Raw genomic sequence first — 24822 nt, forward strand, 5'->3', positions numbered from 1 at the left:
ACAGGAATTATTTCTTATCCCATTATCTTCCCATTTTCTCCTAGAAAATGGAAGTAGAGTATATTTGATTTTGGGGATAAGATCCAAAGACAGAGACAGGTCACTGGTGTGTGTGTGTGGGGGGGGGCAATTTTCTTACCTTTTCAGTCTTGGCTTCTCAATGATTCTATTTAAATTCTTAGGCTTGTGTGAACCACAATTGAGGCTACACTAGAAAACTGTACTGCTGTGAAGGCAAGAAGTCACTAGGTCTTAAATTCCCCCTTACAGGTCACACGGGGGCAGTTTATTCCAGTCCTCTTTACTTCTTTGAACTAGCCCTTTTCATCAACCCCAGGACACCGAGGTTGCCATAGTAGCCACAATGTCTCAAAGACTGCACAAGGACTGTGGGATACACACTTCAAAAGCCACTGGTTGATTACAAGAGCTTTAAGTTGAGTGTCTCTGTCTTCATGGCATCTACCTTCAGGCAGGGTCATGAGGAGACACTGGCCTGGTCTGTCAGGGCTAAGTTCTGGACTACTATTTCTCTTAAGGCAAACCTCAGGTCACACTTTGTGGATCACTGCCTGTCAGGACTTGAAATTCCAGGCTTGGAGTAAGACTCATGTTCCCTGCATCAGAGCACCAAATAAGGAGAGGGCGTACACAATGACAGTTTCTGGATGTCTTCATGGGTAGAACTTCTTTAGTATGGCTGTATACCACCATTTCCCAAATCCTGAACTGGACCTCTTTTGTGTTACAGATTGTTGCTCTTAATAAAACCAAGGAACGGATGCGCCCTTACCACAGCCATCAGGAGGATGAGGATCCAGACATCAAGAAGATTAAAAAGGTAAGAAGTGGGAGGCTTCTGGGAGCATGGTGACCAGTTGCCTGTTCTGTGATGGCGACTTTGTTATTGTGTCCTCAAGCTGGTAACAGCTTTGGTGTTTCTACAAATGGCTTCTAGACTGTCCCTTCATTGGGATCCACACCGGTCTGGAAAATTTCAGCCTGAGATTTCTTTCCAGAACTAGAACTTCCCTTTTGGATTCTGGGAAGAACGCTAAAAACACACATTTAGACAGCAGTGTACTCTATTGGGTGAATGCAGTGCTGTTGAAACTCCTGATTTTATCGCATTCATAGTTGGGAAGAAATTATATTTCTATATTAAATAATTATTCCCTACTAGATATAAACATTTTTTAACCAAATGTTCAGAATTTGGAACAGATTCTTTGGACTGAGTTGAACATTTTCAACTTTCAAGAAATAATAAAGTAAAATAAAACTATTATTTTCTTAGCATTATAATCTTTTATTGGAATCTGGTTTATGATACTGTGTTCCAAAACTAATGCTATTGCCTTTCTTTTAATAGTACGCAGTTTCATGTAAACAAGGATATTAATAATATCCAATTTTCAGCCATATTGTGGGAGCTGATCTGTTAGTAAATAAATGAGGCAGCTATTGTTCATCAGGGAACATCTGCCAAAGTGAATAGAAAGATTTTATTTAACACAAATTTTAATTGAGCTGAATTTTCTAAACCTATTTCTATTAAATAAGAGAATAACAAAAATAAAAACATAGTTTTGAACCTTTGTGATTCTCCAAAGAAGCAATTTTAATCCTATTTTTTAACTTGTTAATAGATTTCAAAATTAACTATTATTTTTTAATGTCCAAAATCAAATAAATGTCTGTGGAAAGGTTGTTTACAAATGAACCACATAACTTCTCTAATCTTGGCAAATTGTAGCTAAAAGGCTAAAAGACTTCAAAAGATTGCAACTCAAAATTGCTTATAATTCACAAAAAAGTCCTTTAGAATTCTCAAAATAGTATGCATAGAACTTCTTCATACAATTCTATTGAAATGTGCTTAATTTCTATTGTTTGAGTGTAGCAGTTTTAACGGCCATATTGGAACTGATGCGGGGTGTCAAAATTAGAAGGCATGTGGCAACATCTTAAGTGTTGCAAAATTAAATGCATGACAATTTATATCACAATGGTGAAAGAGATATTAAAAAGGAATGTGTGGTTGGTATATTGTGCACCCCAATAAACTTATCTGGGGGTCAGAGAACAGAACAGCCACTATATTAAACATAGGTTTAGGCAGTGGTAGCACACGCCTTTAATCCTAGCATTCCGGAGCAGAGATCCAGACGTCTGGATCTCTGTGAGTTCAAAGCCACACTGGGAACAACCAGGCATGGTGACACACACCCTAGTCCCAGGAAGTGATGGCAGGAAGCAGAAAGGTATATAAGGTGTGAGGACCAGGAACTAGAGTCTTGTTAAGCTTTTAGGCTTTTAGCAGCAGTGATCCATTTGGATGAGGACTCAGAGGCTTCCAATTTGAGGAAACAAGATCAGCTGAGGAATTGGCGAGGCGAGGTTAGCTGTGGCTTGTTCTGTTTCTCTGATCTTTCAGCATTCACCCCAATACCTGGCTCTGGGTTTATTTTTATTAATAAGACCTTTTAAGATTCATGCTACAGGAATGTTGAATAGATGATGGTCATATTAAGGGGATCAGGTAGGGAATTAAAACTTTAATGAATTGTGAACCTGAAATATGCCTTCTTGCTGAATCTGTCATCTCTAAAGTGCCACATCCTAATTACTTATCTGGTAATCTTTATAGTTAGTGAGGACCTTTTATTTTAGGGTCCATTCTGAGGAAACAGGATCGGAGTTCAAAGCACCCTGCCTTTGAGCGAAGGATTTGATACATAGCTGTTTTCTCAGGGTTTCGGTTACCTGGTCAATTAACAGATATTCAGCAAGTGTTTGTTGACTGGTCAAACCACACAGATTAGTGCACTTTCCCTATTGTGCCAAGGAAATTCAGATCCATTTTAAAGGATATATGATGTTTCTACAAAAGAGATTTTATATTAAATTATTCCTTTAAAAGTTATTCATCATTGCAAAGAACAATGTATGTCCTGTCCACACGGTTGATAAGAGCTCAAGGAAGGACGTGTTAAAGGACGTTGGCTTGGTCTGCAGCTTTCCCAGCTTGCAGCTTATCTGAAACCTCGGATTGCTCATTTGTAGGAGGGATTGGATGAGCCAGTTCCAACACTTATTTTTTAGGTTAAATAAGCAAAGCAAAACAAAATGCAACATCAATAAAAAGAATCAAATCAGCTGGTTTAAAATGGGCAAAGTACTTGAATAGACCACTATTTAGACGTTTCACCAATGATCCGCAAGCGCATGGAAAGATCACCAATCATTGGAGAAGGTACAAATCAAAACCGTAAGAAGACAGAACCTCACACCCACTGGGACAGCTACTGTAGAAAAAACAGGAAGAAAATGACACATTTCAATGAGGATGTGGAGAAATTGGGATAACTGTGTGATATGGATTGTAAAATGCTAAATAAACCTCAATGAAATTCTATAACACATTTTCCCAGCAATTAATTCCATTTCTGGGTAGATTTCAAAAGACATGACAGCAAGATCTGGATCTTGAGGAGATATTGGCATAGCCATGTTCATAGCAATACTATTCAGAATGGCTAAGGGATGGAAGCAGCCATAATGCCCAGCAGAGATGAGTAGGATAAATGGGTAATGGTATATCATTTATCCTTAAAAAGTACAGAAACCCTGGCACATGCTTCAATATGGGTGAACCTTGAAGACATTTTAGTAAATGAAATTGGTCAGTTCCTGCAGAGAACAAGGATGGGTCCCAGCACCCACATGGTGGCTTACAACCATCTGTAACTCCAGTTCCAGGGGACCTGATGTCCTCTCTTGGCTTCCATGGGCTCCTGCACATACATGATACATGTACATAAACTCAAATACACACACACCTATACACACAAACAATAAATAAATCATTTTCTAAAATGTGGTCTGGAGCTCAACTGTGGAGCACTTGCCTAGTATGCATAAGACCCTGGGTTCAATCTTTGGCACTTAAAAATTATTAAGATGGTAATTTTTTTTACCACAAAAATATATAGGATTATTTCTTATTAAAAACAAACCTTTAACTATTATTTAAATATATTCTCTAAGTCTTAAAGTATTATTAGCCAAGTAGTAGTATATTCTAGTATCTATATAAATAAGTCAATGCTTTTAAGCTATGACAGAAATTTGTGAACCTCAGAAAACCTGTTTAAAATCATTTTCCCCTGCTATTTGGTGAAGGCTTGCCATTGTACTGAAGAAAGCATCAGTGCGCCATTCAAAGGGTGGCATTTATCCACGTACTGTCTCATCTCCCAGACTCCTTCACTTCCTCGTCCTGTAGGTTCAGAGCTTCATGCGAGGATGGCTGTGCAGGAGGAAGTGGAAGACCATCGTGCAGGACTACATTTGTTCTCCCCATGCTGAGAGCATGAGGAAGAGAAACCAGATCGTGTTCACCATGGTGGAAGCCGAGACAGAGTACGTGCACCAGCTCTACATCCTGGTGAATGGTTTCCTCCGGCCCCTGCGGATGGCGGCCAGCTCCAAGAAGCCCCCCATTAGCCATGATGATGTCAGCAGCATTTTTCTCAACAGGTTTGTCTTTGCATAAATGGATAGTTTGGGAATAGCTCACTGGCATTTCTTGAAAACGTCCCTATTTTAGTCAGAAAAGATGAGGTCTCGCCGATTCAACTTTTCGGCTCTCAGGTTAAGAACAAGGATGCAATCCTTGAATGGCATTGTTAGCCTGTATTTGCATTTCACTTGAATCTTGACATCTCATTTTCTCGGTTTGTGTCTCAGTTTGACATTTGCGTTCTTGTTACTGTGTGGGGGTATGTATGTGTGGAAGATCCTCTCTTCCACAAGCTGAAGGAGATGGAGTGATTGATGGGTCTCTCTGTGCAATTTACACAGAAGCATTTTAGGAAGCATACAAACTAAGATGGCTGGAGAATCCTTGTTGGATTTATTTCTGCAGTAAGCATTTGCAGTGCCCTTTTATGCTGAAGATCAATTAATGGACAGAGGAGAAACCCCCTGCCTTCATGACATTTATATTTTAATGTGAGAACAGAAATGGACAGCGAATAAATGAAAATATGTAGTATATGATCCAGTGATCAACGCTGTGGAGAAAAATAAGACAAAGGAAGAAATGGAGGGAGGAAGTCTTGGGTGTTTTACTGAAATACTAATTATTTATCTGTTTTTGAGTAGGTAATACACTGATATGATTCGAAAGTCAAAACAATGAGAGGGGGCACTTTGAATGTGCACCCTCACGTCGTCTTCCTGAGGCGGTGCTGTTAGCATTTTGGAAACAGTTATCCAAGCATGTGTGGATGACGGCATGCATAGTACTGTGAACTGCTCTCTCCGACAGTGGCCATCCAAGCGCGTGGCCCTGGGTTTTAGGCTGCCCTGATGATTTACTTCCACAGGACTACTTGATCTAGATGAGGAAAGGCTAGGAGAACACTGTTTACATTCAGAATGTGAATGCTAGGCCTCTTGATTGGAAGCTAAGACTTTGAGCTCTTCATACAGCCCAGCTACTGTTTGCGCACCGAGTCCCAGACGGAGAACGGAAGAGGTGCATTTTAAATGGGTGGCCACACAGGGCATGTGTGGTCATGGTTGCTGTTCAACTAGATTCCCTTGTCTTTGAAATGAAGCCCAGGCGGGCCAATTATCTTGAATTGCAGCAGAGCTTATACCTAAGGAAATGTGGTTTTCCCAATTATGTACAACATTGGTTTCACTTGTTTCCTAATTCAGGTATCAAAATACAAAGGGGGATGCAGCAGACAGGTTTCAGTGTAGGAAAGGGCAGTCCCTCTCTCACCAGAGGAAATCCTTTGCTTAGAATTTGTCAGAAGAGCTGGGGGAGTAAAGCTCTTCTTGGAATGTTGAATTTAAGAGCAGAAGACCGTAAATGTGAAACAGAAGCAGATTCTGGGAGCTTCCTGTCCTCTTGACTTTGGGGTTCATCTTGGTTTCTGAGGCTAAAAGAGGAATTGATGTATGGAGGCAGGTAAAAGGTCCGAGCTATTAGTTTGAAGGCCCCATGAGACTGCTATATCATGTACATGGATAGTAATACTTTAATATTTTGTTGAGCTTCTTGCAGGACAGATGCTTTATGTTACTGAGTGGTATTGTTTATCTATGTTTTTATAGTGAAACAATCATGTTCCTTCATGAAATATTCCATCAAGGACTAAAGGCGAGGCTGGCCAATTGGCCTACTTTGGTTTTAGGTAAGTAATTATTTCTGGATCTAGATTTTTGTTGAATGGCCAGTGCTAGGGTATAGTATGTGTTATTCAGCATTGAATGTCTGTCTAGACTTCATTGTTAACTGACGAGTTTCCTTAGGCACTGGGACTCTGTCTTGCTGTACTGGGCCATGTCTCAGTAGCTACCTGTTGATGCTTTCTTCCCCTCGGTCTATATAAGTCATGTGGAACTAGAGTCACATTATGCTGCAAACTCTACCCAATCTGTCCTGCAGGCCGGGTAACTAGGGCCTGAGCTGTGTGGTGCTGGGAGGTGCTTTTTGTGGTAAACTCGCCAAGCACCAAGGGAAATAGCCATGCTTTCTTCTCTCTTCCAGCTGATCTGTTTGATATTTTGCTGCCCATGCTGAACATTTATCAAGAATTTGTGCGTAATCACCAGTACAGCCTCCAAGTACTTGCCAACTGTAAACAAAACAGAGATTTTGACAAGCTCTTAAAACAGTATGAAGCCAATCCTGCCTGTGAGGGGAGGATGCTGGAGACGTTCTTGACCTACCCAATGTTTCAGGTAAACCACTTGAGATGTAGCTTCCAAGTCCTTGATTCTAACTCACCACTTGGGATGTAGCTTCCAAGTCCTTGATTCTAACTCACCACTTGGGATGTAGCTTCCAAGTCCTTGATTCTAACTCACCACTTGGGATGTAGCATCTAAGTCCTTGATTCTAATTCAGTGCTACCAACTACAGGTCATCGAGGATATCTTGGCATTTTTCTAGTGCTGGAGACTGAACTCAGGGCATTGTGCATGCTAGGCAAGAACTCTACCAATGAGCTACATCTCCAGCCCAGAAAGCAAGCACTTTTTGAGGCAAATAATTGAGGAATGATTTTTGTTTTTAGCAGTAATTTGTCTTTATAGAATGATCCCACACAGACCTCTTCCGTGGAGTCTCCACCTCCAGCATGTTTAAAAATATTATTAGGCTCCCAGAAATAGGATTCTTTGCAGATGCACTGGTTTATGCTGGTTGCATAAAAGGTTCTCGGGGACTGGAGCGGCTGCTGGGAAGTCTCCGTTTTCAACCCCTCTCCTGCTGCAGCAGGATTACTGTGAAGTTTCTCTTGGCTGGAACTTTGGAGAACCAAACAAGGCCTTCTTAATCCCACAGCCTAGAAGGCACTGGCTAGACCTGGGTATTGTGGGGACCTGGCCATGTGGCTCTTCTTAAGGAAGGCTATACCCTGATGTTCATTCTTGGCAACTAGGGAGACCCACAGGATGAAGCACACACGTAGCCCTGCCTTCAGGGCTTTCCCTTGAAGTACCCTAACATGAGGGAGTCCCACAGAACTCAAAATGGGCATGGAGTCTCCTGTTCTTTTGGAAACTTCGGATTCTGTTCTTTTGGAAAGGCATTGAGTGTTCCTGTTGTGGAATTTATGGGGCTTTTGGCGAGGCCTCCAAATTGTCATGTGGTAAAATGATTCTTCTCATCATGTGTGTTATAGTTACTGTGGAGCATTTTGTCCTCTGAGCAGGCAGCAGTGGCCCCGGGTAACCCTTTTGGAGACTCAGGGGGAAATGTCTGTGGTCCATAATTGTTTGTCTTAGGGTTTGTCGGTACTGCTTGGAACCTTGGAAGTGGCCATGGTAGTTCAGTAAGAGTTTTAAAAACCAAAAGGCTGCATTTGAAAACACTTAAGAGTAGTGAAACTTCATAACGATCTATCTATCTATATGTATGTATGTATGTATATCATGTAACTATTTTGCTTGAACTCTTTGCCTCTCTGAGGAAGTATTTCCTAGGAAAGATGACACACTTTTGTTTTGCTCTATATACAGACGGAAGTTCAGGTTTGAGTGACAGTGAAGAGCCTCACGAATACATTGCTCTTCTGTGATGCTATTTACATTTTCAGCAGTGACCTCTAGGTTAGGATTCAGCACCCCAAACCACATCTGTCAGCAGCCCCAGGTCAGGTGGCTCCAAAGACAGAATTGTTTAAGGTGCATGAAGCTCCCTACGCGCAATGTTTCTTCCACATGCTTTTTAATTCCTCAAGGTGTGATCTTTTCAGAGTTTTAAACTGGCAGAACTTTACCTGCACTGTGGACAGGGCCCCTCAATGCAGTTGAATGCTGAGCCTTGGAGGGGCCTTCCTCCATCTTCCCTTCCTTCCCCCTGCAGAGTTTAAGTCCAGCAGCCACGGCTAAGCATGTTGATTCACTTGGAGGCATTCCCATCAGGTCAGAGAAGAGTGTGGAGCTGGGGGTCTTGATGAGACCTGATGACATACTTAGCCTTCCCTCTCATTGATACTGGCACAGTCTCTGATGGGGGCAGCTGAGCCCTGGTTATCTCCAAGTGCTTCAGATCTTGACCGTGATCACCGGTGGATGTCACTGGTTTGGACAGTTTAGGTTGGGTAACCATGCCATATTGCAAGGCTGCCTAGATCCACCTCCTCCAGCCCTGACTGTGGTAGCTCTAAACCCTAAAACTGAGGTGAGGGACCAGATAGTAATGCTCTCTGACTTCTTCCATGGTGAATTAACTCGAAGCTTTCAAAGCCCATTTGCTGCCCATTGGCCTTGGGTTTCTTGGGGTCTGTCCTTTGGCTTCTTCTTACTTGGGGTCTCCCCAAGGAGAAACCATTTGAAACAACTAGAGGGAGGTACTCTTTCTGGAAACTTGAAGGTTTTTCTTCCTGGGCTCATTCAGTTCTCATCCTCCTTCTCTTCATAGTCCCTCACTAACGGGTGAAGACATCGTGAGGGTGTTTGCACCCTCAGAAGATCTGGGATGTCGCTTCTTTCCTGACATACATTGAGCTGAAGTAATCCTTTCATGCCTTGACCTTGCTCCTGGGTAGTGCTAGACACACACCCCCACCCTGCAACAGTGGGAGATGTGACACCCCTTTACACTGCCAGAGGACCTCTGGTCCATATTTAAGCATTGACTTAAATATGGAGGCAGAGGTTGGTGTCTGGCCAGAGGGAGGGGGAGGAGAGATTAGAATTGGAGGCTTTTAGCCTGTAGCTTGTGCATGATGGAAGAGAGAAGTTGACAGAGTAATGCCCCCCATTCCACCCCCTGCTTTTTGTAATGGGAATTTAACTCAAGACCTCACACAAGGCAAGACCTCTGCTCCTGGTCTCCATGCTGTTTTCCTGGGGCATTTGTTAAGTCAGTTGCTGCCTTGAACTGTGAAAACAGGTAGGAATTATGGAATTGGGATGATTAGTCAGAACTAGTAAGTCCTATTGTTACCAAGCAACTTGTTATAGAAATAATAGAGTCATTAAATTTTTTTATTTAGCAAACGCAGTGCCTTGGTTGGTACTGTCCGAGGAGTCTCCAGGTGCTCATCTGTTTATTTGGATGTGTATGTGTTGAAAGTCCACAGCTAAGCCAGTCATGACATCTGCTCCCTCCGAGAACGATGCTGTGAGATGTGTAGTCTCTCGCTGCTCTAGCTAGCTATTAACAGAGAGAGGAGAGCAAGCTAATTAAAGTCTATAAAGTGACAAGTATTTGTTCCTTTATTGAAAGTAGAAGTATGATTCATTTTGATAGCTGCTGTGATTGCTAGACGTTTTGGAGGAAACTCTGCAGTGAGTTCTTGACTCCAGAGACAAGCTCTTTGCCGTCACCCACTCCTCAGCAGAACCTCTTCTGCCTGCCTTCAGCCAGAGCGAGCATTTCTTCATCCCTGTACCAGAAAGTGGAAGGGGCCAGTTACTGAATCCAGCTCCATCCTCTTGAACCTTAGCCAGAGAAGTCTTTAAAATAGATTTAACTAATGGAGGAGGAGCATGAAGCCATCTACTAAACATAGTTTAGTGGGGTTTCAGGGCATAGTAAGTAGTGAGGCCCCCCTACTCTGGACTCATTAGGAAAAACTGAGTATATTAGCTGGTGATGGCTCGATTTTCTGTGGAAGTACTAACTTTTAGCATCGTTTTTGCCATCATGGGATTGTGTCATCCAAAGAGTTATTTGTAAGCATCTTTGTCCCGGGAGGCTTTTCCATGTGAGATGGTATTAAAGGATGCTTTGGTGAGAAGTTTGTAGAAAGAGGCAGGAATCTTCCTTCATCTGTCCTGCAGTGAGGGCTCTCATTTCCTACCCTTCTCTGACCAAGGGATCTTGGCCTGTGTTTCCTAAGACCTTGATTCCACCGTTCAGCTGCTGTGCACGTCTGCACTGATGCCGACTGTTGTCCACGTGAATGCATCAAGTAGGCACTCAAGAGTGAACAGCAAATAGCCCCATGATGGTCACAAGTGAACAGCAAAGGCACAGCCACAGACAGGGCCACCAACCCTAAGGACAGGAGGGATGAGCTACGCACAGAGCTCTGGAAGGCTGCTTTTCTGTCCTAAGATCTACCTTAGATAGGTTACTGGACCTGAAGTTTATTTCCTTACTTGCCAAGTGGAGAACTAATCCTTATGTTGCTGGAGGAGTGGACATGTCCACAAGGCTCAGAGTTCTCCTGGGCCCGCAGAAAGCGGTGTGTTGGAGTGGTTGCTCACACTTTTCTGAAGTCTAGTTTCTTACTTTCTAAGAGACTGTTTTAGGAGCGCAAGAGAGAGGGAAAAGGATGTTGAGTCTGTAACTTGAGTTAAATCTCTTCTCCGGTTTACTAAAAGTCTCATACAGCTGGTGGAGTTCTGCTTTTTACAGAATTCAGAAACTGTTTATACCATAAGCACAGATAAAGAACCTAGTTAAACAACACTCGCAGTGCTGGAGGGTGAAGTGAGATGAAGTCGGATTGGAATGTCAATACGGGTGAACATATCCTTCCTGATTTCAATTGTTAAGAGAGCACTGGCAGGACTGTCGGTTTTTAAATAAGTATATAAACAGACAGCACACCTCTACAAATAGACTCAAGAGGCTTGATAAACAGCAGTATCTGTATTCCCATGACCCAGTCTGCAAAAACCCTAATTCAAACACGCACAGTTATGTACAAACTTAAACAATGGCTCCTTTATACTAGGTTTCTTCATTTATGACCAACTTTTCTTGCATTTTTGGCATAGACTTTCTTGGTGTATGAGGTTTGAAGCTTGGTTCAGTCTATACGTATTCCTTTAAAGACTGTAAAACCTTCAGAATTATAAGGATAGGGGTGAGCTCTCCGAAGGTGCTGGCCCCTGTAGAGAGCATCCTCAGGTTATCCACCTGGCCCTCTTGTTCACACTCACCTAGGTGTGTATTTAGATCCCCAGGTATATCATCACGCTGCATGAACTCCTGGCTCATACCCCCCATGAACATGTGGAGAGGAAAAGTCTGGAGTTTGCTAAGTCAAAGCTGGAAGAACTGTCCAGGTATGCAGGGAACTTGCGGGAGTTGCAGGGAACTTGCAGAGTGGGAAAGAAACAGCGTGGTAGCCTCCTGTAGAAACCTGGCGCGTGGATTTCAAGGGAGAGGAAGCCAATGGTAGATCCAACATTTTAGTTTCATCTTAGAGTGAAAGATGGCGCTGAATTATCATTCACATCCATTTTAATCAAGAAAAACATCTTTGAAAAGTTCTCATAGCATGTGAATTCATATAGTTGAGAGCAGGTATATTTTGGTCAAGTTTGCAAATTTTCTCTCATTTTTTCCATCAAAATAGAAAAATGACTTTCTGTTGCATTTTTGTGTTCAGATTTTTACAAGAAGCTGGAGAACGGGCAGATTGTCACCAATATGATTCAGATGAAATGGGACAAGTAGTGTAGCAGTCTCTAACTTAGTGCCTTTGAGGGATGACACTTCAATGTTAACGAAGGGAGCCATCTGTAAAATGTTGGGTCTCTTTCGTGTTGCATTCAAAGCGAGCACTGCCACTTTGGGGGCTGGTCCCCTTACCATTTTCAATCTGCTCACACGGTGTGGCCTTGCTTTAGGCTGTGGCTGGCTGAAGCCTGGAGGTCAGTCTTCTCTCACGGTCTAGGTGCATTCCGTTCACATTCAGGCCCGAGCATGTCAGGGGGCACTGTCTCTCCCTAGCTGCCGGAGCCATAGCTCATGTCTCTCACCGCCGTCCTCTCTGCGTGTATCTGACAGAGTGATGCATGACGAAGTGAGCGACACTGAAAACATAAGGAAAAACCTCGCCATCGAAAGGATGATAGTGGAGGGGTGTGACATTCTGCTGGACACTAGCCAGACTTTCATCCGCCAAGGTAAGACCTGTCAACAGACCAGGCCCTCTGCTTATGTGATCTGTGTGTCTGTCACGGTATCTCTGGCAGATCCAGGGACACGTTCTGGAGCAGGCCTATGTGTTTGGTGCAGTTCATGCAGGACACCCCTGTGGCCTTGACCAAGGCTGTGGTTGAGGCCCACCTCTGTGCTGTTTCTTTTCAGGGGCCATGAGAAACAGCAACACAATAATAGTAAAGCAGGAGAGGGCAGTAAATTACACTCTGGCTGGACTCTCCTCCTCAGTGGACCGGACATGCTCTACAGCTCCGAGGAGGACAGGTTGGTCTGGCCAATCGGAATGGCAGTACCAAGTGGTGATGATATCCAGGCAGAGGCTCAGGAGACACTGGCATTCCTCAAAGCTCTTGCACAGAAGAGTGGGGACAATGTCCGGAGTGAAAACAGCTGTCTGTCCTTCCCCTCCCTCACCTGGAACTTCCGACTCAGTGCCACATGATATAATTTAATTCAATCCATAACTCCGGTTACCAGGTGGAAAGGTCCCTACCAGGCTTTGGAGATGGTGAAGCTATCCTGGGTGTGGCATGTGCTTTGTGAGGGGCAACGCCTGATTAATTAAGCTTCGGAAGAGATGAAGCTGTGTCACAAACACTGGACAAGGACCAGCCTGATGATGCATATCCCTCCTCAACTCTTCTTTCATAGTACAAGAAGTCAGCCACATTCCCAAGACACTTTCAAGGGCTTAGGTGTCTTGGGGGATGAGGGCATGCTCCATATGCTGGATCCGAGCAAACAGCATGCTCTGCTGCACATCTTTATAGTTTTGGAATTGGTGTGTACTGAAACATAAACTTGGAACTTGAATTAATCATTAATGCCGCTTCTGGCCATGGTGTGCCAATATCATTTGAAGCTATTACTATTTCCTTCCATAATATTCTGCTTAAAATATGTTTTACCTCATGAAATAAGACATTATGCAGTCCACATTATTTTTTGCCTAGAATACTTAAAAAGATTAACCCATGCCATTGTATTGTCTGTTATTTATTTACAAGGAGAGACACTACGCATACGCTAAATTTGGGGAGTATATTTTAGGAATTAATTCCTTTTCCCATTTTCAAGACTACATACTAACTTTTCTTAAGGTAATAGTAAAGTACAATGCTAACAACACCAGGCTTTTCAATTCCTGTCCTATTCCTCTGTGTGGACCGTGTCCCTATGGTGGCTGGCTTTCTGCCTCAAGGTACATTGCCTGCCTGTGCCTTCACCTCGGTCTTCCCCTACCTGGGGGTGGGAAAGACCTACTCTACCTCTTTTGTGCCTATGAAAGGTCCACTTGACCTAACTAGTCCAGGCCAGATAAGAAGTCTTTGGAAGTTTGTTCATCTTCCCATCCACTTGGCCTCAAGTTACAGTGACTTGACTGTCCTCTCCATTTGCATTTGCCAATGGAGCATGGATTCTGTCCTTTTTGTGTAAAGGAATCTCTGCATGCCTCCTTCTCCCAGTAACTGCAAGCTCTGAAAGGCAGCATCCCTGGATTCTCTTTGCCTCCCCTTGTCTATTAAAGCTACTGGGAAAGTGGGAATTGAAGTACCGGATAGTTTACTGATTGAAGTTGTAAGATATTTATATTTTTCTTGTATTTAGAGTTCTCTAAAAATGTCTCCTAATTGATCTATACTTTATATCTAAGAATGGACAGGGGACTTTCTGTAACTTACATACAATTTCTGAACGTACTTTTGATTGAACAGAGTTAGTATCTACATTCACTCAATGTATTTATAAAACTTAGTTCCTTATGACTCTGAAACAGAAACCCAGAATTAAAGAAATGTGTTTGAGGGTCAAATGCATTGAGCAAGTCATATGTTTTGTTACACTTTAAGAGATAAAAATCATATACTGCTTCACCCTTAAGCCACATCCGCATGTTATTTATTCTGCTATATGCTACATCTAAGGCAAGGTCAGCCATGAGTGTTACTGATACAGCAATGTCAGTTGCTTTACAGCAGTCTTGCTGATCTTGTTGTGTGTTTGACCTGGTTAGTTTATTTAAGAGTTATTCAATAAAGGTTGTTCCTACACATCAGAACTTGATCTGAAACTAGAAAGTAATCAATTATAATTGGGAAAGTTTGAGCTCTTTTCCTTGAATCTCTCCTATTAGCACTTTCACGAAATAGTCTTAACAGGCTTTTACACCCACAAAACACATTTTAGAAGTACTATTCACTAAACTCTCAAGGGCTCTTATTCCCTACTAAACTGACTACAAGTTATTTTTAGTGGTATTCTAGTATTTTTAATTAATCACTCTGATGGGTGATATACGATCTATTTCAATGTATGTGTGCTTGCATCTGCACATGTGTGCTCTCAACTTTATATGATTTCCAAGAGAAATAAACCACCCCGATCCTCAGTAAGGTCTCCTCAGAGTAAGAAAGCACAGCACAGAGCACAGTGACTCTTCCACCTCAGATACCAAGCTCAACGGCCTGAAAATTGCTGTTCACATTTTCACTACTGAGTAGAATTCAGAATATAGCCATTGGCCAGTCTTGGAGGCCACTCTGTGGGAATTAGAGATGGAAGAATCAGAAGTCTTCCACAGGTTGACCTCAGTTGTTAGCTACCCAGTAAGGACAGAGCCACAGCAGTGGTCTGATAAAGAGGATGCGATAATCATTTCCCTAATACTAATCGTTTGTCTAACTTGCATTAACTGGAGAGGAATCTTTTCTGAAAGTCACAAGACTATGTTGAAATATGTCAAATAAAGGGTGAAATGTGAAGACTTAAAGACAACTTAAAACACAGTTTTGAAGCATTTTATTTTATAAAATAGTTTATTTTATAAACTTCTGAAATAGTCTTGAGATTTCTCACTTTTAGTTTAGTTGAGTAGATGTCTGTCCACATCCAGTGTAGATAGTCTCCTATTTGGTGAACAGTTATAGTCTAACATTTTAGCATATGGTTGCCAAGGAAACGTCTTTAAACCTCAAAGCTGAAATTCACAATAATTGCTAATAGATGTGCTAACCATAAATTTTGTAATTTCTGATTTAGAAAATTGCTTTAAATTGCTAGAAGTATTTGCCAATGAACACATGATTATAGATTTGGTTACAGCTTCTCTGAAAATGGCCCCGTGACCCATGTGTCCACCCAGACGTTTACCCGAGTGCCCCTTTCCACCCAGCCCTGACTAACCTGACTTCATAGTATGACTACCTGGGGTGTGACTAACACCATCATTGTCTTAGTCCCTCTCTTTGCTTCCAAGTTCCAGTTTTTACACTGTTCAATCTCCCGCCATTATCTGACTATGCCCTGCACCTATGTGTGTGGCCTTACGAGAGTCACTTAAACTCAGGCCTCAGTTTCCCCATTTGTAAAATGCAGAAGGGGTTTAATTCCCACCCCTCCCAAGTCTCATGAGTGCCAACTCTTTGCTGCAATTCCTTGCTCACAAGTTTCCTAAGCCTCCTGCCTTCTGCTTTCTCCACACCTCCTCGACATCTCGATTTAATTCTTTGCTACTTGAGCTGTCTGTCTGTCAGTTTGCTCCCACCCATCTCCCTTCCTTCAGTTATTCTCCTCTTGTCCAACCCCGTCCCTGGTTCAAGCCTTCGCTCGGCCCTTTGTTCCCCACTCCCACACCCTCCCCCAGGACTGCTTCCCTGCTATTCTTTGAGCCCAGAGAAGCTGCCTACTTTCTGTCTGTCAAGCATCCCACCTAATCACGTACCTAAATAGATGATGTGAGATCAGGGCATGGAAACCTGGGTCCTGGATGTCTGTCTTACCAGCTCTGTTAATGGGAAGATGCAATTTGGAGCATTCATCGGTTAATGTTAATCTGGTGCTTTTGTGACTCGCATAGTTTTATTGCCTTAGGTATATATTTTTTTATATAAAAAACTTGAGGATTTTTCTCACTTTTCATTATAGAACTAATCTGTGCTCAATTTAAAAAACCCAGAAAACATGAAGAAAAATAAGGTTGTTTCTCTGGGAGATGCCTCTGGTAATATTTAAGGATTGATTATGCATTTTGTGGTTCTTATGGGCTCATGAGAGCCTGTGTAAGGCTGCACAGGGTGGTGGGTTACACAGATTATTACTGGCTCCAGTGATTTCAGAAGTTAGAGTCAAGGTGTCTGCAAGAATCTTGATACTTTGTGGTTGGTATTTAATAGACTGGAGTTTTCTTTTTAGGACTGGGCAAGTTTCTACTGGAGCATAGTCTGCAAGTGATTGGAGGCATTCCCAGATATCATACAAATATTACAGAAGTCTATGTATCACTTCTCATACTGAACAGACCACAGCTTTGCTCTGGATGTGGTTTGCTTTCCATTCGGGTGTCACAAATACATTTCAATCACACTTTTTTTGCATTTTTATTAGCATATATTAGTTGTACAGAATGGTGTTCATTGTATAGCACATAATTTAAATATAGTTTAAAATAGCTTCCTTTAAGATAGCCCTTAATTAGCCAGGCAGTGGTGGCACATGCCTTTGATCCCAGCACCCAGGAGGCAGAACCAGGCAGATCTCTGTGAATTCGAGGCCAGCCTGGTCTACAGAGCAAGATCCAGGACAGGCACCAAAACTGCACAGAGAAACCCTGTCTCGAAGAAAACAAAACAAACAAACAAAAAAGATAGCTCTTAATTGCACTGAATTATATAATTTATATATTTTTACAGGATACATGTATTACCCCATCTACTTTTAAAATGCAAAGTAAACTATTAATATGCTTTTTATTTTATTTGCTCCAGGAAGGATAAATTCCACTTACTTTGATCAAACTATCTATCATGTTAGTATCTATAATTATACGATTTATAAATTTTCTCAGTCAGATCATAGATGGCATCAGCATCTCAGTGCTTTGATTTGAAGCTGGCCTTCTTTCAAACTGAGATTCCAGTTTGTAGATGAAGAATCAAGTTGAAATTGTTTCACAACAATGCTAGGAACAGCTTGTCCCTTCAAATACAACACAATTGTTTGCTCGGCTAGAATCGGGGAGATTCATTTGTTCCTATGGCACAGCAAATGCATCCTTGGTATTTTGGGAAACAGATCCTCCTGTTTACTGCCAAGGGCATGGTCCTCTCCAGATTTTAACTGTGTCTGTTCTTCACTCTTGTAATCACCAGGTTCTCTCATTCAAGTACCTTCCGTCGAGAGGGGGAAGCTTAGTAAAGTCCGCCTGGGCTCACTGTCTTTGAAAAAGGAAGGCGAGAGACAGTGCTTCTTGTTTACAAAACACTTTCTGATTTGTACAAGGAGTTCGGGAGGAAAGCTGCATCTGCTCAAGGTACGGCTTCTCCGTGGCTCTTTTCATTGTCTCCCCAGCTCTGAAGAGGTATTGAGGGTAATTTGATTCTGATTCTCCAGTGCCTGTTATTGTCATGAAACAGATTGCTACGATTGTACAGGGAGGGGCAGGATGTGCCTAACAGCTCCGGCATTTTGGATTGGAGGCAATAGAAATTTATTTTAAGTGTACATTATCATAAAGAAGTATTATTAAAATCAAAATCTAGGCAAAATTATTATCACTTGACAACTACTGAGTCAGGGATAGCGTGTCCGTCCACCATAGTGCACTCACTGATGAAATATTTGGCAACTGCTTTTTTAATCTCACTGTGTATCAGGAGTCATCAAACTACAGCCTAAAGCTTACTACCTGTTCTTAGTGATAACATTCTATTTGCACATAACCTCTCACGCCCGTGGCTGCTCTCCCACTAAAATCACATATCTGAGGAGTCAGGATAGAAATGATGTGACCCAAAGAACCCAAAATGTTTCCTATCTGACCTTTTGTCAGCAAAGTTTGCCAACTTGTTATTTATCGTCTGTTGTAGCTTAAAAACATTATTCACGGGGCCAGCGAGATGGCTCAGCAGATAAAGGCTCCTGCCACCAAGCCCTGTGGTTTGAGTTCAGTTCCTGGGACTCCCATGGTAGAAAGAGGACGATTCCCCCCAGCTGTCTTCTGACTTCCTCACATGTGCCATAGCATTACCTCATGCATATACACATGCATACATACAATAGAACAAATTTTAAAAATGTTACTCACACCATGACATTGGCCTTCTATTTCCTAAGACACTTCCTGGCTGGCCAATTCCCAGTGCTGGGCTGTGGCACTCTCTGAAGTCATTGTGGTGCCATCTAATCTCTCATAGATGGCTTTCATAAATTTTATAAATGGTGGGGGCAAGAGCGAGAGAGAGTGGGAGGAATTCAGTTAAAGTTAAATGATTTTCATTTGCTTGTTCTGTGTAGTTTTGAACTCTGGAAAATTATTTATGATGTAGAATTGCTGTCTCGGGGGCAACCTGAATATTAAGTTTACAAAGTGGAACTTCCCAAACTTCACAAGACTGCCCACCTCTTAATCACCAATCCGTTTGTTTCCAGACAGGTGGAGTCCTCTCCCTCATACAATGCACATTGATTGAGGAGCCCGACGCAAGTGATGATGACCGTAAGTGGCATCCCATTTCCTGGAATAGTGGTAGAACGAAACAGTCAATTCTGTAGATCTTCATCTTACATGGCTAAGAAGCGCTGCCCTTGGAGCCAGAAGTGATTGGAGGGCAAATTCTCTAAAATCACTTACCTGTTTAACCCGTGACCTTGATAAACCATCTCTGAGAACTGACATTCTGAAGAGCTTGCCTTAGGAGGGTGTCTTTCCAGGGCAGACAAAGAGGAAATGGGGTTTGAGTTAAACCAGGACTTCTATGCATGATAGAAATTAAAATTAAAAAGCATAAACCAGGAAGGTTGGTTTGGAGTTACCTCCTGTCCTCAGTTTCTCCTCCAGCTCATGCGCTAGGCCTTCTGCATGCTCCGGAAGCACATCACTGAAATGAGAGTCTGGACTTGAATGCACGTGGGTCCCAGTAAGAAGGCTAGATGGGAGGAGCTATTGTTCATATCTCTTGCATTCACGTTAATCGTTTGCTTTATGTGTACTGAAGCCAAAGGTTCTGGCCACATGTTTGGACATCTGGATTTTAAAATCGTAGTGGAGCCTCCTGATGCTGCCCCTTTCACTGTGGTCTTGTTAGCACCTTCACGCCAGGAGAAAGCTGCATGGATGAGCGACATCAGTCAGGTAACTGAGTGGCTCCCCCTCTCCCCGCTGTGATTTGTAAAATTTTTCAGTGTAAACATTTAGTGAGGATTTCTAGAATAACCGTGTGCTCTAAGTTGCTTACTGCCATGTTGCTGTACACTTGGATGGGCTGTTAGTGTTTCATTGATGTTCTTTCTTCGTCATTTAAAATATGGTAAATATGATCAGTTTATTTTGTTTATTTAAAATGTGGTAAATATGATCAATGCCTTGCTTAGCCATCATCAGAGAAGCTTCCTCCTGCAGCAGATGGGAACAAATACAGAGACCCACAGCCAGACATTATGCAGAGAATGAGAGGCCTTGGAACACTCCCCCTAAATGGGATGTCTCCTCCAAATCCCTTCCCTCAGGGCTCAGGGAACCCTATGGCAGAAGAGCCAGAGAGAGGGGATCGAGGACACCAGGAGAATAAGGCCTCTAAATCAACATGAGCCAGGCTCATATGAGCTCACAGAGACTGCAGCACGCACAGGGCCTGAACTGGTCTGCGCCTGAACATTATGGCTTCCAGTTCAGTGTTTTTATGAGATTCTTAAGTGTGTGAATGAGTGGGTCTCTATTTCTTGTGCCTTCTCATGGGCTCTTTTCCTTCTGTTCATTTGTGTTGTTTAATCTGATGCATTAGTTTTTATTCTATATTATTGCATTTTATTTTATTATTTAAAAATGTAAATGTTTTGTAGTTCCCAAGCTTTCTGCACCAGATGCAATGGTATTGAACAGTGCTGAAATTGTCCTGTTAGTCATTTCTTTTCCAGAAGTGACTCCAATGGCATTTTTTTTTTTGCTTGTCTTTATCTGAAGTGGGAAAATGATGAGAGAGAAAGAGGAAAAACAAAAAACAGCTATCAAGGGTTGTGGTGAAAATTTGCAAAGTAAAGAACCAAAGGAAACAGCCTCATTAGGATGAAATCTGGAAATGACTTCCTGCAGTTTGTGTAGAAAAAAATTAGGGAGCTGAGTGGCTCTTCTGGGATCTGCAAGGCTTAAGCAGGAAATCGATGCATTTATTTAGGCAATGACATCACTTGGGAATATGTCAAACTAGGTACAGCTGGACTTGATTCCTGCTCTGCATGGATTCTGGCTCCATTTACCAATGTTGGGGGGAAAGGAATTGAGTATAAGGAGGATAATTGAGTGAAATGCGGTGATTTGTACCTGTAATCTCAGTTCCGCAGGAAGCGGAGGCAGGAGGATTGCTTGGATCTAAGAGTCCCAGACCAACGTAGGCAATTAAGCAAGAACTCATCTCTAAACTAATTAGTTAATTAATTGATAAGATCTTTAATTAACACCCAGCATTTGCTTCCAACGTTGTCATTTGAAGAGGATTAGGGCAAACAGCAAAGGCATTCATCGTCGCGTGTGTTGCCTTCTTTTTTTCCCTGAGAAGCTCATAGTAGCTTTCTCATAAGCTGTGAGGTATATAGAAGCATATACTAAGGTCACAGTTCTTCAGCACCCTGAACTTTTTGAGTGACTTAATACTGAGAGAGCAGTAGACAATACATGACCATAAAGCTGGATTTTCTTGGTTAAAACAGCGCTCTAGTTCCAGTCTTATTCTACCCATATAACAGTATTTTAAAAAGAAAACAGAAGGAAAGACCGCCAGCTCCATTGTGCAGGTCCGAGTGGGGTTTGGAAATCCGTCTCTGATGCATGGAGTTGGTCCTCAAACCTCAGCCAGGACTTCTCGTTGGCACTGAACACACTGTGTGGGTTGCATGTCTACCCCTCAGACTGCTTTGATGGGGGGTAAACAGAAGAGAAGCTGTGTCCTTTCTGGCTTCTAAATGGATGAAAATATGAGATCTCCCCCTCCTTTTTTTTTTTTTAAACAAAATTACATTCTTTTTTTTTTTTTTTGGTTTTTCGAGACAGGGTTTCTCTGTGTAGCTTTGCGCCTTTCCTGGAACTCACTTGGTAGTCCAGGCTGGCCTCGAACTCACAGAGATCCGCCTGGCTCTGCCTCCTGAGTGCTGGGATTAAAGGCGTGCGCCACCACCGCCCGGCACAAAATTACATTCTTAAGATGGTTAATTAATACTTTTATTACCTCCAACCTGCATTAATACTTCAGGAAGCCTCTCTTATTTGTAAAGAAGCTCTGAGCTTACTAAACTCTAGGTCATTCCTTAATTATTCAAAGGTTTACTAAGGAATCACCATACGTAGCCAGGTGTTGTTCAGATGTGGGGATATGGTATTGAGACTGATGAGTAGGGCTGAAAAGGAAGTAACTCACTGAGTAAAGACAGTTTGATAGTGTTGTGAAGCCAAGAAGTATACACAGATGGAGAAGAGGAGGAATAGTCAGATGTTTTTCTAGCACTTCAATCTTTCAATGATGTAACCAGGGTATGAGTTGATTATTGTCCTCTGACCTTCCCTATGGTGTCTAGTCGGCATGTGGGAAAGACCCCTGGAGTTCAGGAGTGATTCCAAGCCTGGTCTTTTAAAGGGTGGGACCTAAACTTTTGCCTGCTACAAGCATTCAAGTGAGACCTTCTTTCTGCTTAGACTATGGTTTGAGGCAGAAGTGTTCAATTTCCTCCCTAGTTCCTCCAGGTGCTATGGTGGGGGTATTTCTTAGTACAAAATGATACTGATTTTATCTGCATCTGAAGAGCATTAATAGAAAGTTATATCTCTTCAAGTGCCAGTGAAATCAATGCATTAAATTACTATCTTCAATGATGCCTTGTCATCACGTAACCTCATGGTTTCATTCATGCAATATTACTATGCCAAGTGCTATTCTAGGCCATTGTGACATAAAATGAGAAAAAGAAGAGACAGCAACCAGAAGTTCCCTTATATTGATTACATTCTTTGGTAAGAAAACACACACAGACACACACACACACACACACACACACACACACACACACACACACACACACAGTGCAGTAAATGGGGATACCATGTGCACATGTGATGAAATGAAAATTGTTGCAGAAAGAGGAAGTTGTGATTTTGAAGACTCTACAATGAGAGAACGCTGTGTTTTAAGGAGTTCCATGAAAGCAAGTATGACTGAGCTGGAAGAAATGGGAATAGTAAGAGGTCATGGGTCAGGGAATCAGTTCATGGCAAGGGTAGGGCTTTGGTTTGTACTTCAAGTCAGACGAAAGCTATTAAGGGACTTGAGCACATGGATTCCACAACTGAATTTAGGCCTTGGAAGGTCACTTCAGGTACTGTGGAGAGAGCAGATTGAGGTGGAGAGCCAGTTGGCACAGAGGGAGGGAAGGAAGAACGCTCCAACAGTCACCACAAAGAGGTGCAGAGAACCCACACAGCCTGGCAGCAGTGGAGCCGGGCACAAGGGTTCTGCTCCATGTTCACTTTGAAGGAAGGACCAGTGAGGTTTTATCACGGAGGAGAGAGAAAATGTTAAGTCAGGTAATTGTCAACAGCTGAGATGGGCTTACTTTTGGGTACATTGAGTCTGTGAAGACCAATAGGGATTTGAGAGGAGTCAAATGAGTATGGCATATGGGAGCTTGGGCTTTAGGAGAGATGCCCATGTAGAAGAATCTACATCATTCAGGTGCTAGTTCATGCTGTGAGGCTCTTGAAATCACTAGGAGAGATTGTTGATAGATGTGATGTAAGAGAGGTCCTGTGATGTAAGAGAGGTCCTGTGATGTAAGAGAGGCCATAAGGAATAGCAAAAAGGACCAAGAAGGAGCCACAGGGATACTTGAAGGATGGCCAAAGCTAAGGATGACATCCTGGAAGCCAGCTAAAGAAAGCATGCACGTAGGAGGGTCCTGTGTGAAGTTCTGCTGGAGCTGGATAGGGCAGTGAGGGTTCTGAGGTGCCTTTTGATCTTGGGCTGGAGTTTGAATGGCAAGTGGTAGGTACTGAATACTCTGTTGATTTAGCCTAACCTGCAGCCTGCACTCCCATATCTCAACTTGATTCATGCTGTGCCTAAAGCATTTTCATTTTATAGGAGAAATCATACACATTCTTGGAATTTGTCAGCACCACAAGTATAGCTGAATATATTTATTATTTGCAGTAAGAGCCTACTGAGAGCTTGAAAATGTCCTCTTTAATATTTTATTGTGCATGTGGAAAAATCTGACCACAAAGATGAACTAGAAATATTCCCAGCATGCAGCACCATGCTGTTTTACCAAAGTGTTTCCTACACACAGCCTATGTTAGCATTACTGAAGGAGTTTTGTTCAAATGCAGCATTGAGAATCTAAATCCCAAATGACATTTGAAATGCCCTAGACTTAACAAGCTCTGTAGACCACTTCTGCCCAAGTACATAACAGAACCTCTGCCCTGAAGAATGACTTCTTTTCATCTCTGAAGACCCTAAAATCCACTCAAAAGTGATTTCACAGTTTGGCTTCAGTGGGTATTTATTATTATTATTTTTGCCTCATTTACTTCTTTCTATATTCATAGAAATTCTCCACATCCATTCTTCTGATAACTGTATGTGTGTGCATGCATAATACATATATATTCTATCACATTAGTTTACCATTTTTATAGATTTTTCCAAATAATTGAGCATTGAGTATGTGTGCGGTTTCCCAGTCTTAGGACTAATATGTAATGTGGTGCTAACTTTGTAAGAAAATCTTTTCCCATTTCTAGGTCTCTCACTGATACATTCCCCCAGAGAGTGTAAGGCTGGCATAGAGGGCATGATCATTTTAATGATTTCATTTAGCGACTCATGTCTGGCCACATTTCCTTCAGGAAATATGAAAGTCAGCTGCAGCAGGGGATATAAGTAGAGTACCCACCTCCTGTGTGTGGTGTCCTAGGTTCGATCCCCAATATCACTACCACCACCCCAAAAGCAAGTATTCTTCTTGCCATCAATACAGTATCTAAGTCACTAAGTCCTGCCAAATGCTAGGCATGGCATATCACCACATCTTCCAGTTTAATGGAAAATTGGGTTTTACCTTCCAGTGGTTTTAATTTACATCTTTGTAATCCCCCAAGAGATTAGCATTCCTTGCTATTTCTACTTCCTGCCTGTTTATACCAGTTGAACACTAATTCACTGAAATTATCTTTACAGATGAGAGAGACTGACATTTTCTTTCAATTCAAATATTGAATACGGTCTCTGTTCTTTTATATTTTACATCTTTGCATCTTAGTTTTCTGTGGCTTGATTTGAAGCCCCAGGGCTAAGCTCTTGCATGGCACTAACTATGTGTGGGTCTTCAGACAGCCATGCAGCTCC

The 24822-nt window shown here is 42.2% G+C and overlaps 1 protein-coding gene across 7 annotated transcripts in view; it reads left to right on the forward strand.

Moving 5' to 3' along the window:
- Positions 1-24822, forward strand: part of Rasgrf2 (Ras protein specific guanine nucleotide releasing factor 2) — a 228437-nt gene that overhangs the window by 79584 nt on the left and 124031 nt on the right. For 5 of the 7 annotated variants that reach the window (XM_052743602.1, XM_052743597.1, XM_052743598.1 and 2 more), the window contains exons 4-13: positions 752-841; positions 4289-4542; positions 6133-6212; positions 6569-6762; positions 11441-11550; positions 12278-12396; positions 12581-12697; positions 17581-17741; positions 18860-18926; positions 19426-19562. In XM_052743602.1, coding sequence (XP_052599562.1) covers positions 752-841; positions 4289-4542; positions 6133-6212; positions 6569-6762; positions 11441-11550; positions 12278-12396; positions 12581-12697; positions 17581-17741; positions 18860-18926; positions 19426-19562 — 1329 coding nt within the window. The remainder of the gene's footprint in view (positions 1-751; positions 842-4288; positions 4543-6132; positions 6213-6568; positions 6763-11440; positions 11551-12277; positions 12397-12580; positions 12698-17580; positions 17742-18859; positions 18927-19425; positions 19563-24822) is intronic. The other 2 variants (XM_052743603.1, XM_052743604.1) reach the window with 1 other exon arrangement.

This window comes from Peromyscus californicus, unplaced genomic scaffold (assembly GCF_007827085.1).
Source record: "Peromyscus californicus insignis strain IS unplaced genomic scaffold, ASM782708v3 Scaffold_18__1_contigs__length_77618521, whole genome shotgun sequence".
Classification (NCBI taxonomy): Eukaryota; Metazoa; Chordata; class Mammalia; order Rodentia; family Cricetidae; genus Peromyscus; species Peromyscus californicus.